The sequence below is a fragment of the Stegostoma tigrinum genome, chromosome 33 (genome assembly GCF_030684315.1).
Source record: "Stegostoma tigrinum isolate sSteTig4 chromosome 33, sSteTig4.hap1, whole genome shotgun sequence".
Taxonomy (NCBI): Eukaryota; Metazoa; Chordata; class Chondrichthyes; order Orectolobiformes; family Stegostomatidae; genus Stegostoma; species Stegostoma tigrinum.
The window spans coordinates 18,494,672-18,520,941 of record NC_081386.1 but is presented as its reverse complement, the minus strand read 5'-3'; the positions used below and the strand labels follow the sequence as shown (position 1 = coordinate 18,520,941).

General features: G+C 39.7%; 2 protein-coding genes across 3 annotated transcripts in view; one reads left to right on the top strand and one right to left on the bottom strand.

Annotated features, from left to right (window-relative positions):
* The window catches only part of LOC125467296 (protein FAM227B-like), a 263,519-nt gene that overhangs the window by 122,822 nt on the left and 114,427 nt on the right, over nt 1-26,270 (top strand). The gene's annotated exons all lie outside the window — the stretch shown is intronic.
* fgf7 (fibroblast growth factor 7) overlaps nt 3,995-26,270 on the bottom strand; it is a 77,748-nt gene continuing 55,472 nt past the window's right edge. Inside the window, exons 3-4 of the mRNA XM_048562962.2 lie at nt 14,315-14,418; nt 3,995-6,108 (exon numbers count right to left, since the gene is read on the bottom strand). Of these exons, the coding sequence (XP_048418919.1) occupies nt 5,914-6,108; nt 14,315-14,418 (299 nt within the window). The 3' untranslated portion in view covers nt 3,995-5,913. The remainder of the gene's footprint in view (nt 6,109-14,314; nt 14,419-26,270) is intronic.

Below are 26,270 nucleotides of genomic sequence, written 5' to 3'. Positions count from 1 at the left end.
CTCAAGGGACTTGGCATTATGAAAGGTGGGCAGGTAACATCACTGAGTGGCACCATTCCACACCTTGCTGCCAGGCTCTCTCCTTCAGTGTCTCTCAGGTGATCACTCACTACAATTGTGGTCTCAAATCCATCCAAATTTAATCAAATCTACGTAGACAGGCATCTAGTGTTAGTACCAAGAAGATTAAACCACTGATTTTTAATAGCCAGGAAGCTACAGCAAGAAACTTTAGTGAAATTTTTAAAATAATTCCCTTTATTTTGTTGAATGAAGATACAACATACTGCAATACTCAGTAGGTCAGGCAGTATCTGTGTCAAGATTCCCAACTAAACACATGTTTGAAATAATTACTACCTTGAAAGCTCAACGTGGTTCTGAAGTTTTTCTTTTAAATCCTTGTGTTCTGTGGTTTTCTTTCAACATGGAAATTGGGCTTGTGATGTTTGTGATTATCATCCTGGAGTCTATTTACAATAGAGGACCAAAGCACTCAAGTTCATTTATTAATTTACAACCTTCTGAGATCTCCGCACTCTTTCAATTCTGGTTTCTTGTGCAACCCTGATTTTCATAGTTATACCACTGGCAGTTGTGCTTTCAACTGCCGAGATCGTAATCTTTGAAATTCTCTCCCTAATCTTCTCTGCCTTTCTTACTGTCTCCTCCTTGAAGGCATTCCTTCAATCCTATCTTGTTGATCAATCTCATGGCCACCCAGTCTTGTGTGTTTCCGTGTCAAATTTTATTCCAGTACACTGCTGGAAAAGGCCTTGGAATGCTTTACTATTTCAGTTTTCCTTCTGTAAGTGCAAGTTTTTATTGACAATATGTTCATTTTGTGGTTAACTGCATACAAGGTTGAGTGTATTTGCAATGGTATTGATGGGTGATTTAAAAAAAAGCAGATTAAAACAAAAGGAAATCATACTGCTGGATTTAGCGATATATTTGTGATTTGACATCTGTAGTTTCATTAACTACTTTGATCAGTTATGTTTATAGTTGCATGTGGTGAAGCTTTTACCAATCAACTAATAGCTCAACAATCAAAAACCAATGGCTTTTTTTCTAGATTTGCCTGGAGCTCTTAAAGGAAGAAAGTAAAATCAACTCATATTAATTCAACTGCAGTTTATTGTCAGGATAAAATAATGAATGATGTCTCTAGACATGGTGACTTGATTTTTTTTGTGCTTGAGTATTGCTGGAAATAGGTGCTTTGTTGAAGCTTTTCATCTTGCATTCATCAGGATCTTTAATAAGAATATAAATTCAAGGGAAAAACCAACACTTATGCAGTATGAGAGGAGAGTGCTGATTTGTTGGCATGTGGACTCTAATTGGTTGAGGAATTGTGATAGAAAATAAACTGATGATGCTGATTGTCAGTTAACAGCCAGGTTTTGCTTATATTTTAAACCAGGGAGGTAGACTGTTATTGGCTAGACCATTGCTCTGAGAAGTGAACCAGTCAGTGGTGTCATTTTTTTGCTGAATTGAAACAGGCTGTACGTGTGTACAAACACTAAAATATTTCAGCAATACTCAAATACTGTACTAGGAAGCAACAATTTTTAAGCTGTTTGACAAAATGACACAGCATGTTACAGATTATATAGTAATTATAAATAATACGAAGAACACATACTTGTTGGAAAATTAAAACACTAATTTACTGATGCTGCTGAGTTATTTAGTAAGATGATTAGTGAAATTCAGATTGATGGGAGCCAAGGATCTGAATAAATATAAGCAGGTGTTTTATTCTGTGGCAAATGGATGTTCAATAAAAACAAATGTAAGGCAATGCATTTCTGTTAGAAGAAGAAAAAAAAAACAGCATCTATTAATTTAGACACAAAGTAGTGTGTGTTGTTTGTATCATACTCTCACTGACAACAAGTCACTGTCAATTAGCAGTGTTAAATTGGGGAGATGAACAATGATCACTGAAGCCACCTTGTAACTGTGAAGGTATTGTTAAGGAGTTTAATCATATATCTGCTAAATTATTAGGTATTGGTTCCTTAATGAAAAAAACACCACTACAGGGTAGCAGTAGTCCTACCAAAAGCAGAAAGGTCAGAGGAATTGTAACTGTGACTAGATGAGAATTTGCTTTTGTATTTTTGCTTGGAGAGGAGGACCAGGATGAGGATGGATTTTTGCAGGAGGCATATGTTCACAGCATTGAAGGGACAAGGAGATGCTATTTGTACTAAACAACTATTAATGATTTGGAGAGTACTTAGGCAAAGAAAGGTGGTTATGTAGCCATAAAATAAAAATAAAGGACTGCAGATGCTGGAAATCTGAAACGAAAACAGAAAGTTTTCTGGAGAACCCAGTAGGTATGGCAGAATCTATAGAGAGAAAAACAAAGCTAATGTTTTGAGTCTGGTCAACTTTCATCAGAACAGCAGAAAGATCACTGGACTTGAAACATTCACTCTATTTTTTCTGTCTGAAGATACTGTTGACCTGCTGAGTTTCTCCAACACTTTCTGTTTTAATCACGTAGCTAGGGTGAATCAGAGTCAAACGACAGGAATGTAGCTATAATGAGGAAGAGTGTTAAGGAGTGACAGACGAGAACAGTACTTTGATGTGGGCTGTTGCTGTGACGAAGGGAAAGACCTTGATAGTCACAAATGGGAGAATTGGCAAATGCATGAGACACTGAATCTCCTGAAAAACAAAATTTTAGAGATTAAAGTTGAAGATATTGATTTAAAGATTTAAAGGGGGAGAAATTCACCAGGTCGGTAGATAAAGCTGGTGGCATTGGATAGACAACACCTTACATGTAGTTAATGATGTTTAGTTTCAATTACTGCATTGGAATAAAATATCAAATGCTATGGAAAATGGATAGTTGATCCAATTTTGACCATTTTACCTCAGTGTCCTAGGAAAGGTTTCTACCTGTATTCCTTTATTTCCCAAGATTTAATTTGAGCAAACTTGACTGTATCTGACTCTTTTTCTGGTTTTGACAGTTTTAATTGTGAGATCTGCACCCACACAACCAATTTACATTAGTTTTGGTCAGTTCATTTGCCAACTGCAGTAGAGCTAGATCTGTGAAACATGACTACCATTGAAAATGTTAATGATATAGTGCATACGTCTGAAATTAGAAGCAAATGTAAGCCATCTACAAGTATGCACAAACAGATATTTCATTATTTGCAGGATTAGATTACACATTCAGCAGTGCATATTGAATGTATAAATATGCTACATAACTCACATCTTTCGAAAGGAGCATTAGAGTATTTAAACCTCCTGAACAAGTGTTATTTTTATTGGCAATTTTACAAACGCATAGGTTGGCAACAGATTGTTTATAATGGTTTGCAAGGATTAAATTCCTAGTCTTTATCAGCAGATCTTGCCTAGTGGGAATTGGATTCTTCTATTCTTACCTTTAGAAATGCTGTAAAAACTACCAAAATGTTTTAAGAACCTTGTAATTTAACAATCTTTTGAGACTAAATTAGGTTGAACAATGGTTTGAATGCACATTTGTATACCACAAAGAATGATTGCTTTCTCATTTTAACCCAGAGCCAGTTAATTTAAATCAAAAACATATTCTGATTTCCAAATATTCAATGATTCTTTGGTATGTTATGTAGAATCTAATGCTAAAGTGCAATCCATATTTTTCACAACTTGAAATAAATGATGTTGAAGAAATCATATATAAGGCATTAACTTTTAGTAAGCTGAGCAGCACAGCTGATACGATAGAATCATTATTTTCACAAGTCATTTACAATGTGGCATCATTTGTGATTGTGCACAACATTTTTAAACATTCACCGTCTTGTGAAAATCAAAGATACTACAGTAACTGAATTTTTCTCTTCAAAAATACTGAATTACAAAGTTAAATGTTGTATGGAAAGCTACACACTTATCACTAGATTCATATATGATATTTGATTCCCCAACACGTGGAGGTGCTGGTGTCGAACTGGGGTGGACAAGGTCAGAAGTGAGACGACACCAGCTTATAGTCCAATTGGTTTATTTGAAATCTCAAGACCTTGGCAAGCAAAGGATGTACAAATCAAAAAGACTTAGAGGCGTACAGATTACATTGCAGGTTACATTATTTGAGGCTACAGTCCATTCAACAGTCTGATAAACGCTGGAAAGAAGCTGTTGCTGAACCTGCTGGTGCGTGTGTTCAGGCTTCTGTATCTGCTGCCTGATAGAAGCGGTTGTAGGAGGTTGTTACCAGGGTGCAATAGGTCTTTAATGATTTGGCTGCCTTTCTGCGGCACCGAGCTGTGTAAATAGAATCTAGCGATGGAAGTTTGGCTTCTGTGATGGCCTGGGCTGTGCACACCACCTTCTGTAGTTTTTTACTATCCTGGGCAGAGCAGTTGCCATGCCTGGACAGTGTGCTTTCAATGGTGCATCTGTAGAAGTTGGTGAGAGACCTTATGGACATGCCAGATTCCCTGTGCTGCCAGACAAAGAAGAAGCATTGTTGTGCCTTCTTGACTGTCGCATTTATGTGGGAAGCCCAGGTCAGGTCTTCAGTTACTGTCACCGAGGAACTCGATGCTCTTCACTCTCTCAACTTCAGTTCCGTTGATATGGATGGGTGCATGTTCTCCACCTTTCTTTCTGAATTCAATGATCAGTTCTTTAATTTTGCCAACGTTGAGAGACAGATTGTTTTTATTGTACCATGGCACCAAGCCCTCTATCTCCCTTCTGTAGTTTGACTTGTTTTTTTTTCTATTCATTTGTGAGACATAGGCATCGCTGGCTGGCCAGTATATCTTGCCCAGCCCAGGTTGCCCTTGAGATGGTGGTTGCGAGCTGCTGTCTTGAACTGCTGCAGTTCATCTGCTGTGGGTTGACCCACAATGCCATTAGGTAGGGAATTCCAGGATTTTGACACTGGGGACAGTGAAGGGACGGCAATATATTTTTAAGTCAGGATGGTGGGTGGCTTGGAGGGGAACTTGAAGGTGGTGGCTTTCCCACATGTCTGTTGCCCTTGTCCTTCTAGATGGAAGAGGTTGTGGGTTTGGAAGGTGCTGTCTGAGGATCTTTGGTGAATCATTGTTGGATACGGTCCTACTACGGTGGTGTCGTCAACGAGCTTGTAGATGGAGTTTGTTCACAATTTGGCAACACAGTCATAGATGTTTATTTAAGGGCCTGAGGACACATCCTTGCGGGGCTCCAGTATTGAGTGTTATTGTGGACAAGGTGCAGTTACCTATCCTCACTGCGACCTATGGGTCAGAAAGCTGAGGATCCAATTGCAGAGGGCAGGGCCGAGACCAAGCTGTTACAGTTTTGAGATCAGTCTAGAGGGGATGATTGTGCTGAAGGTGGAGCTGTAGTCAATGAGCAGGAGTCTGACGTAGGTATTGGACTATAACCTGGTGTCATCTGGCTTCTGACCTTGATACCCCAATAGTCCACAGTGCTTTCTCAAGGAATAACTGTAAGAGGTCAAATGCAAGGTGTCTTAATGTAACAATGATTATCCTGAAAATGTATATAGTACTGTTTAAGTTTGAAGTACCATGATCTGTCAAACCTATCATTTTAAGGAAATGTTCTATGTACAAACTACTTGCACCTCTATACACATCTGGTTAGATGATCAGTCATACTACTTTCATTCAACTGTTTCTTGACAAAGGTTTAGGAATAAATTTACAAACTTCACCTTTTGCATCTGTTGTAACATTGGAATGCAGAGAATACAGTCGTGCAAAATTATAAGTATGTTTTTATCGCAAAGCGCAAGCCCAGCTTGTTCCAGATGTCAGTAGTATTTTAGCTTGTATGGTTAAGGTTTCAGTGATACATGTGCCGAGGTGGAACACCATTATTAGTGGAATTGATGTTCTCATTGTGTGTATTTCATTACGATACTGCCATAGGAAGAAAATGAGATGATTTATTTTCTTTCTTTGTCCTTTTCCCCCTAATGGTTACTCCTTTTTGGTTCAAGGCAACAAACATTTGCTGGCCATTATGTGTCCATTTTGCTGAAGCGTATGTATTGTAATTGTTTTCCTCTATAAGCTCTCTGAAATTGCAGTCTTCATTGCAGGTTTTCTGTGAAAACATTGAAAATAAAGTGGACATTACTGAGAAGCATTGCAATTGTTGATGATAATCACAAATTAGCCTTCAAGCATATATTGTTTTCATTATTTTAATGTTACTTTGTGGTATTTTTGTTTTTTTTTGATGTGTGTGATTTTTGTTTTCTCTGTACCCTGTCTTTAAGAGAGTTCATCTTTTAGACTCTATGTTCATTATGTCATGTGTCATTGTGCATGACAGTTCATCTTCTTTGGGTTTGCAAGCTGCAGATACATAAATTGGCCTGTTGCTGTAACAACTGCTTCATAACTTATAATTTGTTCACTGTTTAAGATAAATTAACCTTCATAGTTAATCAGTCCCTGATGAGCAATTGATTATTTGATCATTATCATTAACATGGCAATTTTACCGTTACCCTTTTTTTTTCATTCTTTCATGGCATGTGCTCATCTTTGGATAGACTAGAATTTATTGTTAGCGTCTGTGCTTGAGAAGATGGTAGTAAGTAGCCTTTCTGAACAGGTGTAACCATCCAACAGTGCAGTTAGGAAGCAAGTCCCAGGAATTTGATAAGCAACAATAAAGGAATACAATGTAAATCCAAATCAGGATGAAGTGTGGCTTGGAGGGGAATGTGTAAGTGGTGGTGTTCTAATATATCCGTTGTTTTTGTCCTTCTAGCTGGTAGAAATTGCATGTTTGGAGGGTGCTATCAGAGGAGGCTTGCTAAGTTGCTGGTATAATAGTATACTCTGCTACCATTGTGTGTTGGAGGTAGGGGGTTCACAGTGGTGCATTGAGTTCCAGTCAATCAGGCTCCTTTCCTTGAATAGTGTCACTCATCAGTAGTATTGTTGGAGCTGCAATCAACCAGTCAAGTCCTGACTTTTGTCACACTGCTGACTTATATAGTCATAGAGATTTATAACACGGAAAAAGACCCTTCGCATCCATTGTGTCAGGACAGTCAAAAACAACCACGTTCCAGCACTTGGCCTATAGTCTTGGCATCACAAGTGCACATCCAAGTACTGTTTCAGTGTTAAGAGGGTTTCTGCTCTACCAACCTTACAAGCAATGAGTTCCAGATTTCCACCATCCTCTGGATGAAAAAGGTTTTCCTCACATTTCTTCTAAATCTCCTGCCCCTTGCCTTAAGTCGATGCCCCAGTCATTGATTCCTCCATCAAAGGGAAAAGTTTTTTTTAATCCTAAACCTAACCCTAATCCTGTATATATAATTTTATACATCTCAATCATGTTCCTTCTCAATCTCCTCTACTCTAACGAAAACATACCTAGTCTGTCCAATATCTCATCATATCTGAAACTCCAGCCTAGTCAACATCCTGGTAAGTGCCCTCTGCAACCCCTCCATTGCTATCACATCCCTCCTATAATGTGGATTCCAGAACTGCACATGATATTCTAGCTGCGGCCTAACCAACTTTATGTACAGTTTCTAGTGTAACCTCCCTGCTATTAAACTCTGCCTTGACTAGTAAAAGCGAATGTACTAATACCCTTCTTGATCACTTTGTCCACCTGCCCTGAAACCTTAAGGAACTGATGTATATGCATACCTAGGTCCCTCTGATCCTTGGAGCTTCCCAGGGTCCTATCTTACATCATTTATTCCCTTGTGCCTTCTAGATGGTGGATAGACTCTGGAGAGTCAGGAAATGAGTTACTCATTGCTGAATTCGTAGCCACTGACCACCTCTTGTAGCCGCTGTGTTTGTAATGGCTGGTCCAATTTAGTTTTGATTCAAAGGTAATATGCAGGATATTGATAGTTCAGAATTCAGCAATGCCATTGAATGCCAAGGGAGATGGTTCGATTTCCTGTTCTTGGAGATGGTCCACTGCCTGGCCCTTGTGCAGCATGAATGTTACTTACCACTTCTTAGCTCAAGCCTGAATGTGGCCGGGTCTTGCTGCATGTGGAGAGAACAGCTTCACTATTTGATGATATTCAAATCAAATACAACTGGTATTCAACATCAGTGAATATCCCCATTTCTAACCTTATGATGTTGGAAGGTTCTTGATGGAGCAGCTTAAGCTGGTTAAGCCTAGAACACTGCCCTGAGGAACTCCTGTAGCATTGTCCCGGCACTGAAAATAATTAGCCTCCAGTGACCATAAGTAACAAAGTGTGGAGCTGGATGAACACAGCAGGCCAAGCAGTATCTCAGGAGCACAAAAGCTGACATTTCGGGCCTAGACCCTTCATCAGAGATATCCTCTCTGATGAAGGGTCTAGGCCCGAAACGTCAGCTTTTGTGCTCCTGAGATGCTGCTTGGCCTGCTGTGTTCATCCAGCTCCACGCTTTGTTATCTTGGATTCTCCAGCATTTGCAGTTCCCATTATCAGTGACCATAAGTATCTTGGTTTATGTTAGGATGACCCCAAGCAATAGATATTTTACCATGACTCTGATTAGCTCTAATTTCTCTGGGGCTCCTTGATGCAAGTTAAAATTCCTGATTTACTTGCCTGTCCTGAAGCTGGGAGTATCTCACTGTTTTAATCTGCTGTCCACCCAAAACTAATGGGATCTTACTTTGTATGTGCATGCTGGGTCACAATAATGTAATTAGCATTCAACTGCAATTTTAACTAAGGCCCATGTGATCCAAACTGAGTTGAAGTTTAGTAATTTAAGAGATTAATAAAGTTAAACATTTTTCTTTCTTTTGCGCTCCCTAGAGGAGCAGTAATATCCCTCCAAGGAAAGCCTTAGGCTTCCCCTGACGACAGCTGTGAATAGAAGTGGAGTTTACATGTGTTGATGACTTGCACCGTGAGGTTAATACATTGTTTAAACTGATTACACAATGCCTGGCAATTGTAATCTCTGTTATTCTATCTAGCAGAAGAAAATGTAATGCTATCTCCCCTATTCTGTATAAATTGAGAGTGTAATTAATCACATGATTGCCATGATGTAAAGGGGTAGAAGCACTGACTAACTGGTTTGTATACACAGAAGCGACCTATGTTTGACGACAAGTTTATTCAAACATTTAATCAGCGCCTCTGGTCAAAATCAGAGTCACTTCACAACAGCATAAACAATAGTTTTAAGCATGTTGTACTAGTAAGACATCTGTGAACCAGCTATGCAGTGCAATCTTCATATTTTCACCAAACATTATTGTCAGTTTGGTTGCTAAGAGAGATAGTAATCTTTCAGTGCAATACTTGCATTTGCACTAGATCTTCAGAATACATGATCTCTTTACACTTAAAAAGTGCAATTTTGGGAAAGTATTCCTGTTATAAATAATGGAAGATTACTTAAGAAAAAATAGATTTATTTGTATTTAGTATTCTTTGTTCAAACAAGTAAGGGAAAGAATTTGTTCATATAACTATGCAAATGTATGCCAATTCCTGGGGATAAGCAGTGCTGTGGATCACTACTTGTATGGCCATATATTGTTCTTCAATGACATAACAAAGGTGTGTTTATCATGGCCTATGGCACTGCAAGCCCTGGGGAAACTAATGTAAATCTGCATAATGCCATTGTAGCACTAGATATGCAGATAAATTTCTCCCTGTAAGTCGTTAATCACAAGTAAATGCTCTCCACTTCTTCGTGCCTGGATAACTAATTTTGAATTTGTTGTCCGAAACCTTTGTTGTTGTGCTTACCTCTTTTTAATAAATTGTGTAAAGATCATTATCAATATTCTAGTCAGCATCTGTTAAGTTGTTTATGCATACAAAAATATTTGGATTCTATTGCTGCACCGTTCTCAATTAGCTCTATCGTGTCCTGTCTCCTCTGGTTAAAATTAATTAAAGATGTCCATATTGGAACGTGAAAGAACTGCCTTATATCAAATGAAAATCTGGAAAAAGGTAATGTGGTTCTGGGGTTGGAAAAAACAATAAAGAGACAAACATCCAAATACTCCTTTGATTCATAGGCAAGTTGTATCCTTCTACTTGGTGCATGGTTACAAAGAGTAAGGAATTCTAAAATTAAAAGTTACGGAACTGTATAGCACTAATCTGTTGTAATAGTCAATTACTAATGTAGATTTTGATTTTGGGTGGACAACTAGTTTAGGGTGCTGGATAACTGCTGCACAGGCAGTGAAGAAGCTGGATCTATTTTGAGGCTCAGCTTCATTTAAATAGATATAACAGTGGTTGTTTGCCCGATACATTGGCCGAATCAATTGGCTGGGTTCAGGGCAGCAGCAGGAACAAGCTGGTTGGGGAGTGGTGGGCAGCCTGCGATGATAGAAAATAGCACTATTTTTCATTGATTGCATTATTTTTATGAAGCCCAAACATACATTCTTGCTGGTCCTGGAACCAAAAGGTAGTGTTAAATTTACACTCTTGTGGCCCTTATAATTATTGTGCTGGTAAGACTGATCGGACAGTAGACAGACCATACTAAGACAAAGTTCTGTCTTAAAATTGGAGTCAATGTATGTTTTTGAAATCTTGAATGAATGCAGCAAGTCAGACTGCATCTGTGTTGAGAAAACCCAGAGATAAAGGGCGGTTTCTCTTTTCCCCCAGTATAAAGTAAGAACAATGATAGGAATGTACATAATTTCATTTGCACCTTTTTCCTTGAAGACAGATTGAGGTTGGAACTCTTACCTCTCCAGAAGGAACAGAAAGCTAATTAAGCTAATCAAAAAACCAGTTAAATGTATGAATCAGAGGCTGACTGGATTTTACAGTACTCCAGTCAAACTTTGAACTGTTCCCTCTCTCTCTTGAGAATACCCCAAGATGTAAATGCTCTGGCTCCTGTTGCCTGTCCAACATTTGACTGGACAGTAAACATTCTGTCTGACTACTTATTGGCTAGTTGAAGCAAAATTGTTGTCAGATAACTTCCTCTGAAGCAGTGCAGTGTTGACACCTGTGTTTACGTGTTCTATGTTCTATTTACACTAAATCCTACCATAAGATTCAGGTTAGTTATCTTTCTTCAGAACGGGAATAAATTGAAGAAATAACTTATGGTAGCATGGAAAGGGCCATGGAGATGCGAGAGAGAAAATTAGGATCAGGTTGCTTGCCATTTAATTTTCTCTTCCATTCCCAATCTGTTCTTTCTGTCTTTCACTTCCTACATGGTTGAAATGAAGATCAACACAAGCTGGAGGAACTGCTTGTCATTTTGTGGTTCTGTAGTTTACAGTCTTCTGGACGTACCATTGATTTTTAACAATGTAAGCGCTGATTTGATGATTTTGTTTTAAATTTAAGTAATGAAGTGTTAATGGTACTGATTTTACTGTTGAGATTTTCAGCTCCTCTAGACTATTTTTATTCATTAATAGGATGTTGGCATTACTGCCAAGGCCATCCCCAATTGTCATGGAGAAGGTGATGATGTGCTGCCTTCTTGAATCGCTACTTAGTGATAGGGAAATAGAATTAGGCAGTGTATTTCTATCAGTGCAGGCATAATGAGCTGAACAGTGTCTTTCTAAGTCATATATTTTCTACATTTTAATGGAACCGTTGCCAACCTTCCAATAAATATCATTTGTCCGGACACTGAACGCCAACCACCCTGAAAGCCCGAATAAGTATCAAGTACCATCTTATTCCCTTGCAAACACACGTATGCCTGATGCCTACTGCTCCCATCTGACCAGCGATGGGTGGGAGGAGTTGGGTGGCACACTCAGCCATGGGCCTTTTGAATCTCTTAAGTGGCCTTCACTCATTACCCCGAGGATTTTTACCGTAGTCAGGAATGGGAACTAAGTTTTATCTGGTGACATTGTTGCCACACCAAATGGGGACCCCTCCTGTTTGGATGTCCTCTGCCCATGGGAAGCTACTTGTTCATTTATACCCTTCTGCTTTTCTCTGTCATCTCCTCAACACCCTCGCTGCCCCCCACTCTGTCTCGCTAAAGCCGAGAAGGCAGGATTCAAGACTCCTCAGCGCCTGGCAGTAGCCACCCTTACCATTTGATTGACTGGCAGCTTTGCTTAAAAAAAGCAAAAGGGAGAAAATGAAACATGAGGGTAAGATAGCTAGTAATATCAAAGAACATTGCACGAGTATTTTTAGATACATAAAAGGTAAGAGAAAGGCAAGAATGGACGCGGAGCAACTGGAAGATGAGGCTGGAGAAGTAGGATTGGGGAACAAAGAAATGGTGATGGAACTGAATTAGTTCTTTCAATCAATTTTCATGGTGGAAGATACCAGTACTATGCCAGAACTTCAAGAGAGTCAAAAGACAGAGGTGAGTGTAATGGCCATCACTAAGGAGAAGGTGCATAAGTCACCCAGACCGGATGGACTACACCTCAGGGCTCTGAAGAAGATAGCTCAGGAGGTGGTAGAGGCATTAGTGGTGATCTTTCTGGAATCACTGGAGTCAGGGAGACTCCCAGAGGACTGGAATGTAACACCACTGCTTAAGAAGGGATGGAGACAGAAGATGGGAAAATATAGACAGGTTAGCCTGACTTCGGTTGTTGGTAAGATTTGAACAGAATATGAACTCTTATTCAAGCAATTTCTTTCATCCTATTGACCCAAAATGGCAGTGGATTGTGGCAACAAAACACTTTTCACTGTATGTTCAAAATATATGTGACAATAAATAAATCATTCATTCATAAGGCAGAGAGTGGGGATAAAGGGGTCTTTTCAGATGTTAGCTGGCGAGTTCCACAGGGATGAATGAAGGGGTTACAATTAGTCACATTGTACATTAATGATAACCATTATACATCAACATTGTTGCTAATTTTGCGGAAGGTGCAGAGATAGGTGGAAGGGCAGGTAGTGTTGAGAAACAGGAAGGCCGCAGAAGGTCTTAGACAAGCTAGGAGAGTGGGCAAAGGTATGGCAGATGAAATACAATGTGGGAAAGTTTAGACTATTTTCTCAGTGGAGAAAGGCTTTAGAAATCTGAAGCACAAAGGGACTTGGGAATCCTAGTTTAGGCTTCTTCTCAGGTAAATGTACAAGTTCAGTTGGCAGTTACAAAAGCAGATGCAGTGTTAGCATTCATTTCAAGAAGGCTGCAATATGTAGGCCTGGTGTGTACTGTGGAGTTGGTTTAAGGCTTCGGTCAGACTATATTTGGAATATTGTGTGCAGTTTTGGGTCCTAAGGAAGAATGTGCTGACATTGGAGGGAGTCTGGAGGAAGTTTACAAGAATGATCCCGGGGTTAAGGGCTTGTCATATGAGGAAGGGTTGAGAACTCTGGGTCTATATTCGATGAGTTTAGAAGGCTGAAGAGAGATCTCATTGAAACTTACAGAGCACTGAGAGGCATGGATAAAGTGGACATGGAGAAGATGTTTCCGCCCATAGGAGAGACAAGGATCTGGGGCACAGCCTCAGAGTGAAAAGATTACCCACTAAACCTGAGATAAAGAGGAATTTCTTCAGCCCAGAGGTTGGTAAATCTGTGGAACTCATTGCTGCCGAAGGCTGTGGAGGCCAAGTCATTGGGTGTCTTTAAGGCAAAGAGATAGGTTCCTGATTAGTGAGGGGTTCAAAGGTCATGGTGAGAAAAGGAAGGAGAATCAGGTTGTGATGCGTATCATCCATGGTCGTTTGGTGAGCAGTCTTGATGGGCCAAATGGAATTCTGCTCCTGTATCTTATGGCCTTTAGTCTTATGGGTATCTTCTCCAGTGAGTTGGAGGGCTTGCCTTGAGCCAACTAACAGCCAGTGATCATTAAGTGGTTGTGCCAGCATCATGGCAAAATACAACCCTAATGTTCCATCTCCCATGTTTTTATCTATTTGTTTAACCATCTAAATTTCTTTGCAGTGTCTTTGCATCATCCTTACATCCTACTTTCCCCAAGTAACTTTGTATCATCAGTAAACCTGAATATATTACACTTTGTCCCTAATAATATCACTTCCCCACGGGCACTCCTATTTAAGAAGAACCATAAAATATATAAGTAAACTGATAACTAAATAAGCATCAGAAATAGCGGGAACTCCAGATGCTGGAGAATCTGAGATAACAAGGTGCAGAGCTGGATGAACACATCAGGCCAAGCAGCATCAGAGAAGCAGGAAAGCTGACGTTTCGGGCCTAGACCCTTCTTCTGAAGCAAGGTCTAGGCCCGAAACGTCAGCCTTCCTGCTCCTCTGATGCTGCTTGGCCTGCTGTGTTCATCCAGCTCTGTACCTTGTTAACTAAATCAGCATGATGTTTTGTACATCAGCTTACCTTGCCATATAATTTTCCAGATTTGTTCATTGCTAGGAAGTAGTCACTCTCTATACCTCGAATAGCAACAACTCCAACAGCCACAGTTCTGATTTCCAGAATACCTGTAATAGATTACAATGCTAGATTTAACCAATTCACACACAGTACTTTGTATTATTCATTATGGAAGGAAGACCATTTTAGTTGCTAATCAGTATCAGCTCATAAAATTTGGTTCAGATTTATTATATAGCTAAGATACTTTATTTTAGAAAAACATCAGCAAACACAATTCCATGGCAGATTCTGAATTTCCAGAGCGAACATAGCCTTCCAGCCAACTGATCTGTCCAACAGTACTGTCATAAACAGTTAGATCTGCTAAGGGTGGATTGGTGAGAATAAAGTTGAGTAGGTTTTTTTCCGTCTTGTTGGTTCTCTCATCACCTCCTGCAGATACAATCTAACAGTGTTGTCCTTTAAGACTTGGTCAGCTTGGTGAGCACTATTTAGCCACTGTTGGTGATGGACATTGAAGTCTCCGACCCAGAGTTCATTCTGCACCATTGCCATTCTCAGGGCCAAAGGAAGACCCTGACATGCTTGAAAGAGAGTAAGTTGGCCTTTTAATCTGCACATGGTTCAAATCCATATCTAACACAATGCGTTGTCAATTCATGTTTTGCATGAAATGTACCGACTTTCTAAAGTCTTATTTTATTTTACCTGTTTATTGGATACAAGATAGGGATAATCCAATCTAATTCTGGTGAGTAAATCCTACATTCCAAGGATTTTTGAAATGTGCCCAATGCTATCTGGACTTGCTCTATAGGCCTGGCAGTGTCTGGGAAGAGAAGTCAGAGTTAATGTTCATGAATCATTACCTCTGATTTGCCTTCACAGTTGCTGCTCGACTTGCTGAGCTTTTCCAGCAATTTCAGTTTTTGTTTCTGATTTACAACATCTGTAGTTCTTTCGGTTTTTATTTAGTGTTTAATTCACTGACATATTTCTTCCAGCCAAGGTCACTTCTAAGAAGTTCTGCTCTTCTCTCTGAAGGGATTTCTGTTCCAACCTTTTTTCTTGTCCACCATCATTGATTTCATGGTCACTGATGTTGTTTGACCAGGTATTTGCTAATACTCGCTTCCACAGCTGTATCACATTTCTCAATAGAGATAACAAGGTGTAGAGCTGGATGAACACAGCAGGCCAAGCAGCATCTTAGGAGCACAAAAGCTAACATTTCAGGCCTAGACCCTTCATCAGAAAAAACTAAGCATGGTTAATCCACCTACTCTGGCATCTTATCCAGATATCTGCTGTTTGGTCCGTTGTAAGTACGAACAAGGCACCTAATATTTGTTGAAGGTCCTGCTCTGAAATTTGTCAGAAACATGGTGGAACATTTATGGACATGCTGTATTCCGTTTATTTAGTCACTGCTTTTGTAGTCTCACCAATAACCCTTCAAGGAACCAGCAGAATCCAGCAGACAAATTTTTGGTTTTTAAACTTGTTTGCGTATAGAACCTAGATGTTGTTTTTCTGTTGTAACAATTTGTTCTATTTTCATAATTCAGTTTTGTATTAATTTCTGATTCTATTTCAGCTTAACCTTTCTCAGATCTATTACTATCTTTAGTACCTTTGTGATTAGTTTTCAGTTGTCTTCTATCTCAGATTGAAAGCCAAACTTTTAGCATCTTGTCATGCAACACAGCTTCATATATTTTAGCATCAGCCTTGTGGTGCTTCTTTCCACAATATCCAGAACCTGCATACCTCCTGTGTATCTCAGGAACTGTGACTTGTTTTTAATTTATTCATGGGACATATGTGTCTCTGGCTGCACCAGCATTCAGTGTTCATCCCTAATTTCCCAGATAGAACAATTAAGAGTCAATCACATTGCTGTGGGTCTGGTGTCACTTGGAGGCCGGGTAAGATAACGGTGGCCATTTCTTTTCCTAAAGGACATGTGTGAGCCAGATAAGTTTTCTGACAATCAACAATAGTTTCTGGGTCATCCTTTGACTCAATTTCTGATTGTTATTGAATTCACATTCTGCTATTTTACACAAATGAGTTCAAGCCAGAACTCCAGAGTTTGATTGTTTACTTTTTCTAAATGCTACAGCCTTAGTTCATTTTGTTGCATTGCACTGGGTAAAGATTTGAAGACTTGTAGTTCTATCAGCATTTTTCCTTTCTTTATGCACTGTTTTGCATTTGCTCGCATTAAATGTTATTTGCCAAAGTCCATCCAGTAATTTTAACCCAACTGATTTGGCAATTTCTAAATTTCCTACTCTAATTCTATTGCACCTATTAGTTTAATATTGCCTGTAAATTCAACCACTTTACATTGAATCTAAATCATTGATGTAAATTAGAAACAGTAGTTGTTCCAGCACTGAGCCTGAGGCATCCTATTGAGTATCCATAAACCTGACATGAATTTTTTAATAGTTATGTTGTTTTCAACCCTTCGAATCTCTTATCCATTTCAAGGTTTATTCCAAATCTCCATAATGTTAAGCATAAGTAGACTTTTGGGTGAAAATTTATCAAATGCCATTTCAGCATCTAAATATATTTTTATAAGATTCAGTTATTCAAAAGCAGCAAATTCTGAGAAATTACTAATTTCTTTATGTGGAAAATTCTATAATTATCAACACTAAAATGTATTCACAAAGATTAACTGCCCAGTTCCAAAATAATTACAGAGTGCTTTCTTCGTTACAATGATTGTAATGAACTTTTTTCACATTCTGTTATTGATAGGATAATCTCTGTACCCCTCTCAGCAACATGCTGGGTAGATTGCTAAATCTTAAAGAGGACTCATTAAGATTTCACTTTCTAAATTAGCCTTCAAGTTTAATTAACTGCGCCTCTGTACTTCAAGTTTCATAGCCTTAAGACAGTGTGACTAGACTGTTGTCCAGAAACCCGCTGTCAAAGATCATTAACTACACATTTGATCTTACTTCAGACTGTTACCATACTTTCACTCTGGTTTCTGCATATTTTCTCACCATCTGTAATCATCTCTTTCGTTTTGCCAGACAAAAGAACATGACAATTCTCTTAGCAATTCTCTATTTTAACAAAGGAATGTAGAAGACTGGAAAAGATTATTGTGGTGGATCAAGTTGGCTCCAAAGTTTAAAATATCTCCAACCAGTCTTTAATTTTCCATTGGGACAATTCAATAATTTCAAATGGTCAACATAATATATATCATAATCACAATATTCTAATTTAATATTAATGGTCATATTTAAAAAGTGAGTAATTGTTAGCTATACAAGGTATAACTTCTAATAAAGGCATTACAAGATGTTGACGATTCCAATGTAGGGCAATTAGACTATGATCAAAATATGACACCTGTAAAATTTTGTTTGATTTTATAAAATAGTCTAAATATTATGTCAGCAGAAAATATCCTTGACTATACTCAAATTATTGAAGATCCTTCTTAAATGCTTGAATACTAGATCAAAAATTCCATGCCCGCACTTCACCATGTTAATTGCGTCAGTCACCAGAGATTAGGAATATAATATACTGCATCCTAGGCAGATTACTATGGTATAAGTTTTGTCTTCATATACTTGTCGTACATTAAAAGAATAATGAAAATTATTTCTTTATTTACTAGCTTGTTAAACTTCAGCCTCAGCTGTAATGGACTGTTTCCAGTCTACTAGAAGCTGTAAAATCCAAGAAAAAGTTAATGTAGTGATAATATACATTTGCAGCCAGTACTTTAAACAGCATGGATATCCGTACCTTGAAATACCATTATTGTTTTACTATCAGAAGAATACATTTAAACACATAATGTAACTTTCACAATTCAATGAAAATACAAACAGAACTAAAATGGTAGTAAGAATTAATTTTAAAATAAGGATCATTTGTTCTTCTTTTTTAATTCTTCTAATTGTATAAGAAATGTATAATCTGCAATACACAGTAAGACGACATAGTTTTAAGTATCAATAGCTCATTAAGTTTAAAATAAAATGGAAAAGACCCAGATCTTTCAGGTTACATAAATAAACCAGGACACATAATTTTACTGAACAATTCAATTGTCCGTGCAGGAATAGTCTCATTTACTTGAAGGTAAGGATTCCATCCTTTCTTCAAATGGAATTCTGCCCTAGAGTACTGCTAGCTGATTCTGATGACCTGCAACTCTGTTGTCCAAGCAATGTCAGGCTGAGAATGGTGGCCACTGCTGGACCTATAGGCAAGCATGGAGTGTAAAATAGTTATTGGTCATCATTACCAATGTTTAATTTGCATTGTACATGCATAATAAAAGAAAGCTATTAAAACTAAAGGTAATTACCTTCATTTTAGATACTTAGTTAATTTGGACAGAACATGGCATAGATGTTGGAACTTAAGAACGTAGAAGGAGTCCAGCATTTTGCAGTTGGAATGATCTGTAAACCTCAAGGCAATAAATGTCCCATTATTATTCTCCCTCTATTCACTCACCTGCATACATTGCAGAAAACCAACTGGTATACTTTACCTATTTTATGAAAGGTCTATTCTAACACATTATCTTCTGTTTTTATTGACTGATTTAAACAAAAATTTACAAACCCAATACCCGGAAACAATTCAGTATAACAAAGTACTTCTGCAGCAAACATCGGCAAAGTTACATCTAACCAGAGAAATTACAATGTCAGAGCCACTGTAGGTGCAGATACTGGTGGTACTGACAAATATTTGAAGAAGTTTTGAGACTAAAGTAGAGCAGAGTTCATTTGAACAATAGATAAACATTGGATCATCAGTTCTGAGACATACCGGGTAGATAACACAGCATGAGTGACCATTGGCAGTTTGAGGATACAGAGAAAAAGGAGATGCACGTTAGTCAGATCACCAAGCTGCATTTGTCCTCAGCGTCAGTTCCCTGGCACCGCAGGGTCTACATTTAAATAAAGCATATGAATGCCATGTAAGCACAAAAGCTTAATTGCTACGCATAATTTAGTCATTACAGGGTATTTTTAGCCAAATATTTCAGCAAGAATTACTCTGTATTGCACCGTTTTGACCGTAAGTAGATTTCATCCTCCTCTATGAGGTGCAGGGATAGGGATCTTCTGATGGTATAGATGGTGATCTTGAAGATTCCAGTGGAGCTATAATTTTAGATATGTCCAATCCATTAAAAGATCAAAGGTATTATTTCTTCTATTAACTATGCTTGCTATTCTTCCTGTTAACATTTGAATTTCAAGACTGTCCTTTGGAATTTTGTTTCTCTCTCCACAGATGCTGCCAGACCTGATGAGTTTCTTCAGTATTCTCTGTTTTTAATGCAAATTGTGTTCTTGGATATAAAGCTAATGCACTAGTGGCTAGGGATTGTCCCACTTAAATGCCAAGGGCTGAATCTTACGTTATTTTTGGTTAAGACAAGTTGATCTTTCCAAATAACTTTGCCTGTTCATCTCATACCCTAATTGACTCATTACTCTTGCCTCACCTGAAATTTATTTTAATGTATAGCTTGGTTAGTTTTCTGGTCATTCAGCCAGAAATGATAAAGTTCCACTTTTCATGACAACTAGGAGATCCATCCTGTGATGATGTATCCAATTGTTTACAATTTTAAAAAGCATTTAAAACTCTTACTAATATGTTCCCTTATTGCACTCACTTGGAGAAATCATACGACCTTTGATTTGAGAACCATGCACTGGATTCGAGGGAGGGTATTTTCTTTGAGCCACCAGCAGGCAACCTAACTGTTGCAGGTGTACTGCATCTAAGAGGAAAGGGACGGAGATAATGGGAACTGCAGATGCTGGAGAATCTGAGCAAACAAAGTGTGCAGCTGGATGAACACAGCAGGCCTAGCAGCATCTTAGGAGCACAAAAGTTGACATTTCGGACCTAGACCCTTAATCAGAAAAGGGGGATGGGGAGAGGATTCTGAAATAAATAGGGAGAGGGGGAGGCGGACCGAAGATGGATAGAGGAGAAGATAGGTGGAGAGGAGAGTATAGGTGGGGCGGTAGGGAGGGGATAGGTCAGTCTGGGGAGGACGGACAGGTCAAGGGGGTGGGATGAGGTAGGTAGGTAGGAAATGGAGGTGCGGCTTGAGGTGGGAGGAGGGGATAGGTGAGAAGAAGAACAGATTAGGGAGGTGGGGACGAGCTGGGCTGGTTTTGGGATGCAGTGGGGGAAGGAGAGATTTTGAAGCTGGTGAAATCCACATTGATACGATTGGACTGCAGGGTTCCCAAGCGGAATATGAGTTGCTGTTCCTGCAACCTACGGGTGGCATCATTATGGCACTGCAGGAGGCCCAGGATGGACATGTTGTCTAAGGAACGGGAGGGGGAGTCAAAATGGTTTGCGACAGAGAGGTGCAGTTGTTTATTGCAAACCAAGTGTAGGTGTTCTGCAGAGCAGTCCCTGCCAGTGTGGTATACTGCATCTGCTGAACCCATTATGGCTGCATCTACATTGGGGAAACCAAGCAGAGGCTTGGAGTCCACTTTGCAGAACACCTATGCTTGGTTCGCAATAAACAACTGCTCCTCCCAGTCACGAACCATTTTAACTCCCCCTCCCGTTCCTTAGACGACATGTCCATCCTGGGCCTCCTGCAGTATGATCATGATGCCACCCGTAGGTTGCAGGAACAGCAACTCGTATTCCACTTGGGAACCCTGCAGCCCAATGCTATCAGTGTGGATTTCACCACCTTCAAAATCTCCCTCCCCCCACTGCATCGCAAAACCAGCTGAGCTCATCCCCGCCTCCCTAACCTGTTCTTCTTCTCACCTATCCGCTCCTCCCACCTCAAGCTGCACCTCCATTTCCTACCTACTAACCTCATCCTGCCCCCTTGACTTGTCCGTCCTCCTTGGACTGACCTATCCCCTCCCTACCACCCCACCTATCTTCTCCTCTATCCATCCTCGGTCCACCACCACCTCTCTCCCTATTTATTTCAGAATCCTCTCCCCATCCCCCTTTTCTGATGAAGGGTCTAGGCCCGAAACGTCAGCTTTTGTGCTCCTAAGATGCTGCCAGGCCTGCTGTGTTCATCCAGCTCCACACTTTGTTATCTAGGAAAGGGATGGACCAAGGTTTCTATCCCAAACCGTTTTCAGGATCTTCACCCACTTAGGTAACTAAATGGGGAAGGGAAAGCTGATAACAGCAATCACGAGGCACTCTAAGCCTCAGAAATTCTATGGGGAAAGGCAAAGGAAATAATGAGTGAAAATGATACAATTAATTTTCCTATATCGTTTTTGTGATATTCAGTCCATGGGAATTGTAGTATTAACCACAACACTTGGCTTTTTTATATGCCTGTCCTCTTAGACATGTACGGTCCAACAATAAGACAGTATGACAGAAAGCCATTTACACCCCTTTGCATCTCACTTCAATGGTAACATTTAGCACAAACCCAGTACCATTTAATCAAAAAGCTTCTTCTGACACTTAACAGTTTTGCATGGTGTTGTATAGTCTCACATAATGGATCTTACCCTCTTTTCCTTTCTACTAAGTATTCCACACTGCTGCAGGAGGAACAGTCACCCCTCAACCGAACGTTGTTGTGATGAGCCCAAGCTGTAAAACACTGATTCATGAGTTCTTAGACAGTACTTATGCATCAACTTGTTTCCATCTCTTTGTTAATTTTGCTGACAAGAACCTTTTCCAAAATTCCTTGTAGACCTATTTTTCCTACAATGGAGTATAAAATAAGCACTAAATCAGCACTCCATATTATCTAGTCTTCTATTTCCAAATTTAAAGTGGTTTGATAGAGATGGATGTTTGCTGATATTTGCTTCCTTATACATGTCTCTAAATAATCAAACTTGTTAATTAATGAATTGTTGCTGGTCACTATACTGTTGTTAGTTCTTGATACACGCAGCCAATCAAGTAGCCCAAATAGTGCACCTACACCAGACGGGCGACAGCAGTTCAAAGAAGATCGCTTGACACTCCTTCTTGGAGCAATTAGAAATGACCAACAGGTTCTGGTCTTTACGACACTCAATTCCCATGAAATTAATATAAATAATATTTAGGAAACCAGACTTAGCCACCAGACCACATGTGTCAAAGACTCACCTTTGTCACTATATTGCTAAAATGGATCAGTTGTTTATTTTAAAATCTGGCTCAAAGTCTCTCTTCCCCAATGTATCAATCACTTATTTCAGCACATCACTTAATAAAAAAGAAGTGAGCGATTCTAAGAATTTTACAGTAAGCTTCAGTTAATGGAAAACATAAGTGGTAGATTGAAACATCATGGTCAGTGTTCTTTAGAATTTGCACATGTGCGCTAATATAGTTTTATGAAGATTGATCTGGGTCTGCAATTTATGCATGTTAAATGTTCGTTTAGTCAGTTGCTGATGCACAGGAGACAACCAAAGATGGTGTTTGAGTCTCTAAGTCAGATACTGAAATTTCTACTTAACATTTAAGGTCAGCTCTACTGCTGGAGCTGGCCATGTCCTAAAGGACATAAACGTTAGACTGGATCTGTGGCAGGTATTGAGAAAATCACCAAGGCGGAAAAACATTACTTGACCGCATCCTTACCAATCTGCTGGCTCCAGGTGCATCAGTTCATGACAGGAGCGGTAAGAGTGACCACCATACAGCCCTCGTGAAGACAAATTGCTGCTTTCACATTGAGCATAACCACCATCATGTTGTGTGGCATTACCACCGTGCTAAATGGGATAGATTTCAAACAGATCTAGCAACCTAAGACACGGCATCCATGAGGTGCTGTGGGCAATCAACAGCAGTAAAATCGCACTCCAGCATAATCTGTTACCTCGTGGCTCAGCATCACCCCACTCAATCATTACCATCATGCCAGGGGACCAACCCTGGTTTAATTGACAGTGCAGGAGGACATGCCTTTAGCAAAGCTAGGCAAATCTACAAATGAGGTGTCAACCTTGTGAAGTTACCAAACAAGACTACTTGTTTGCCAAACACTTGATAAGCAACAAGTGATAGACAGAGCCAGATGATACCAGCCTAGCCGGTAAGATGATAGTGGTGTACGATTTCTGAGCCTAGGGCTCATCTGCTCCACCTGCTTTTCTTTCAGTTTCTTTTCTTTCTTAGCTTTTCTTTTTCTTTCATTTTACTTACTTCTTGTTGAAGAGCTTGGTTGCATGATAGCATCGGATTCATGGTGGCAGCAATGGAAGCAAGTTTGGGTTCCAGCAACTTCTGCATTGACGAAGCGGTCCTAGCGCTGACTCATGCCTGCTGTGTGGGAGGTGAGTTTGGGCCCTGTAGAAGACCCTGGCGGCATTGGCTGCAGCTGCGTCAGCGATGTAGATCTGAAGCAGACACGTAGCAGCAGTGGAGTTGAGTTTGGGCCAGTTCAGTACCTGGCAGTATTGATGGTGTCTGCATTGGCAAAGTCTGGTGAGGACTGACAGTGGTGAGGGTTCATGGAGGCAAGCTGGTGCCAAAGAGTGGTGGTGTTTGTTCTAACGGCAGCACAGCCTTGGGGACTTGTGCCTGGTCTTCAGGCCAATGGTTCATGGTGGAATACTTAACAACAAGGATCCACAAAATTAAACACTTTTTCTTTTTATTTTTCTGCCTTTATGTTCTGGGTTTTAGTTTATTTTTCTGTTTTTTAAGATGGTGCCGGAGAGTGGCAACACTATAGACACTTCTCACTGTATCCGGGTATCAAAATACATATGATAATAAAAAAAAATCCAATAAATTCCAGAATTGACGGATCAGATCTAATCTCTGCAGTCCTGCCATCCAGTTGTAAATGGTGGTGGACAATTAAACAACTCACAAGAGGAGGAGGTTCCACAAATATCTCCGACCTCAGTGATGGAAGAGCCTAACATATCAGTGCAAAAGATAAAGCTGAAGCATTTGCAGCAATCTTCAGCCAGAAGTGCTAAGTGAATGATCAATCTCCGCCTCCTCCAACTGTTCCCAGCATCACAGATACCTGTCTTCAGCCAATTAAATTCACTCCACATGATATCAAGAAATGGTTGAAGTTCCTGGATACTGTGATTGCCATGGGCCATGATAATATTCCTGCAATAGTACTGAAGACTTGTGTTCCAGAACTTGCCACTCCACTAGCCAAGCTGTTCCAGTATATTTGCAACATTGGCATCCATAGACAATGCGGAAAATTGCCCGGGTACGACCTGTACATAAAATGCAGGACAAATCCACCCTGGCCAATTACTACCCTATCAGTCTACTCTTGATCATCCGTAAAGTGATGGAAAGTGTCAATAACATTGCTATCAAACGACACCTGCTCAGCAATAATCTGCTCCATGATGTCCTGTTTGGGTTTCACCAAGGCCACTCAGTTCCTGTTTTAACAAATTGTAGAAACTGTTACTGTTTGTTTCTGTATTAATGATTAGATTTCTCTCATACTGTAATTTCTCTGTTTCTTTTAATAAGTTCTTTGCTAGTTCTTTGCAGAATTGTACAATATTCCTGTCAATTTATCCCTGTCTGTAAATTACTTATTCAGCCATAGATGATGCTCCCTTCTCAAAGTCTTTTTTTCCCTCACTGAGATGAATCTTGCAGAGTTATTAAATATTAAAAGTCTGCCACTGCAACTCCACTGTCTTTTTTAACTTGGTTTCTGTGCTCACTTTAGCCAGCTGTGCCTTTATATTGCCATTTGTATTTCATTTTTTTGAAATCATAGAGTTGTAGAGCTGCACAGCATGGAAACCATCCCTTTGGTCCTACTCATCCATGCTGACCAGGTATCCTAAATAAATCTAGTTCCATTTGCCAGTATTTGGCCCACATCTCTCTCAACCCTTTGTACTCATACACCCATCCAGAGGGCTTTTAAATGTTATAATTATGCTAGCCTCTACCACTTCCCCGGCAGCTCATTCCATACATGCACCACCCTGTATGTGAAAATGTTGCCCCATAGGTTTCTTTTAAATTTTATTCCTCTCACCTTAAGCCTATGCCCTCTAGTTTTGGACTCCTCCACCCAGGTAAAAGACCTTGACTATTCACCCTATCCATGTCCCTCCATTTTATAAACCTCTATAAGGTCACCCCTCAGCCGCTGAAGCTCCAGGGAAAATAGCCTATTCAGCCTTCCCCTATAGCCCAAACCCTCCAAACCTGGCAACATACTTGTAAATCTTTTCTGAAGTCTTTCAAATTTCACAACATCCTTCCAATGGTAGGGAACCAGAATTGAACACCATATTCCAGAAGTGGCCTAACCAATGTCCTGTACAGCCACAACATGACCTCCCAACTCCAATACGCAATGCACTGACCAATAAAGGCAAGCATGCCAAACGCCACCTTTACTGTCTGTCAACCAGCGAATCCACTTTCAAAGAGTCCAAGGTCTCTTTGTTCAGTGACAAACCCCAGGACCTTACTATTCGGTGTGTAAGTCCTGCTCTGGTTTGCCTTTCCGAAATGCAGCCTCTCACATATATCCAAACTAAACTTCATCTGCCACTCCTTGGCACGTTGGCCCATTTGATTAAGATCCTGTTATACTCTGAGGTAACTTTCGTTGCTGTCCACTACACCTCCAATTTTGGTCAATTACATATGGCAGGAAATGCTGGTCATGATTGGCATAGTGAGTCACAGGCTCAGCCTGGTAACCAAGGATTCATCCCTCCAAACCTCTTTGTCCCTTTCTTTATTGCACTCCCTGACCAGCCCATCACTACTGGTCTTCCATATCTTCCCACCCACCAACTGGAATTACATCTGGAACTCTCAGAATTACTCCTTGACCCTTGACCCTACAGTTTAGTCACACCCATCTATATACTCTACTCTCCATTCATCCAGGTAAATAATAATACACCCTGCAGAAATACTTGCCCCATACTATCCATCCTATATTATCTCATGT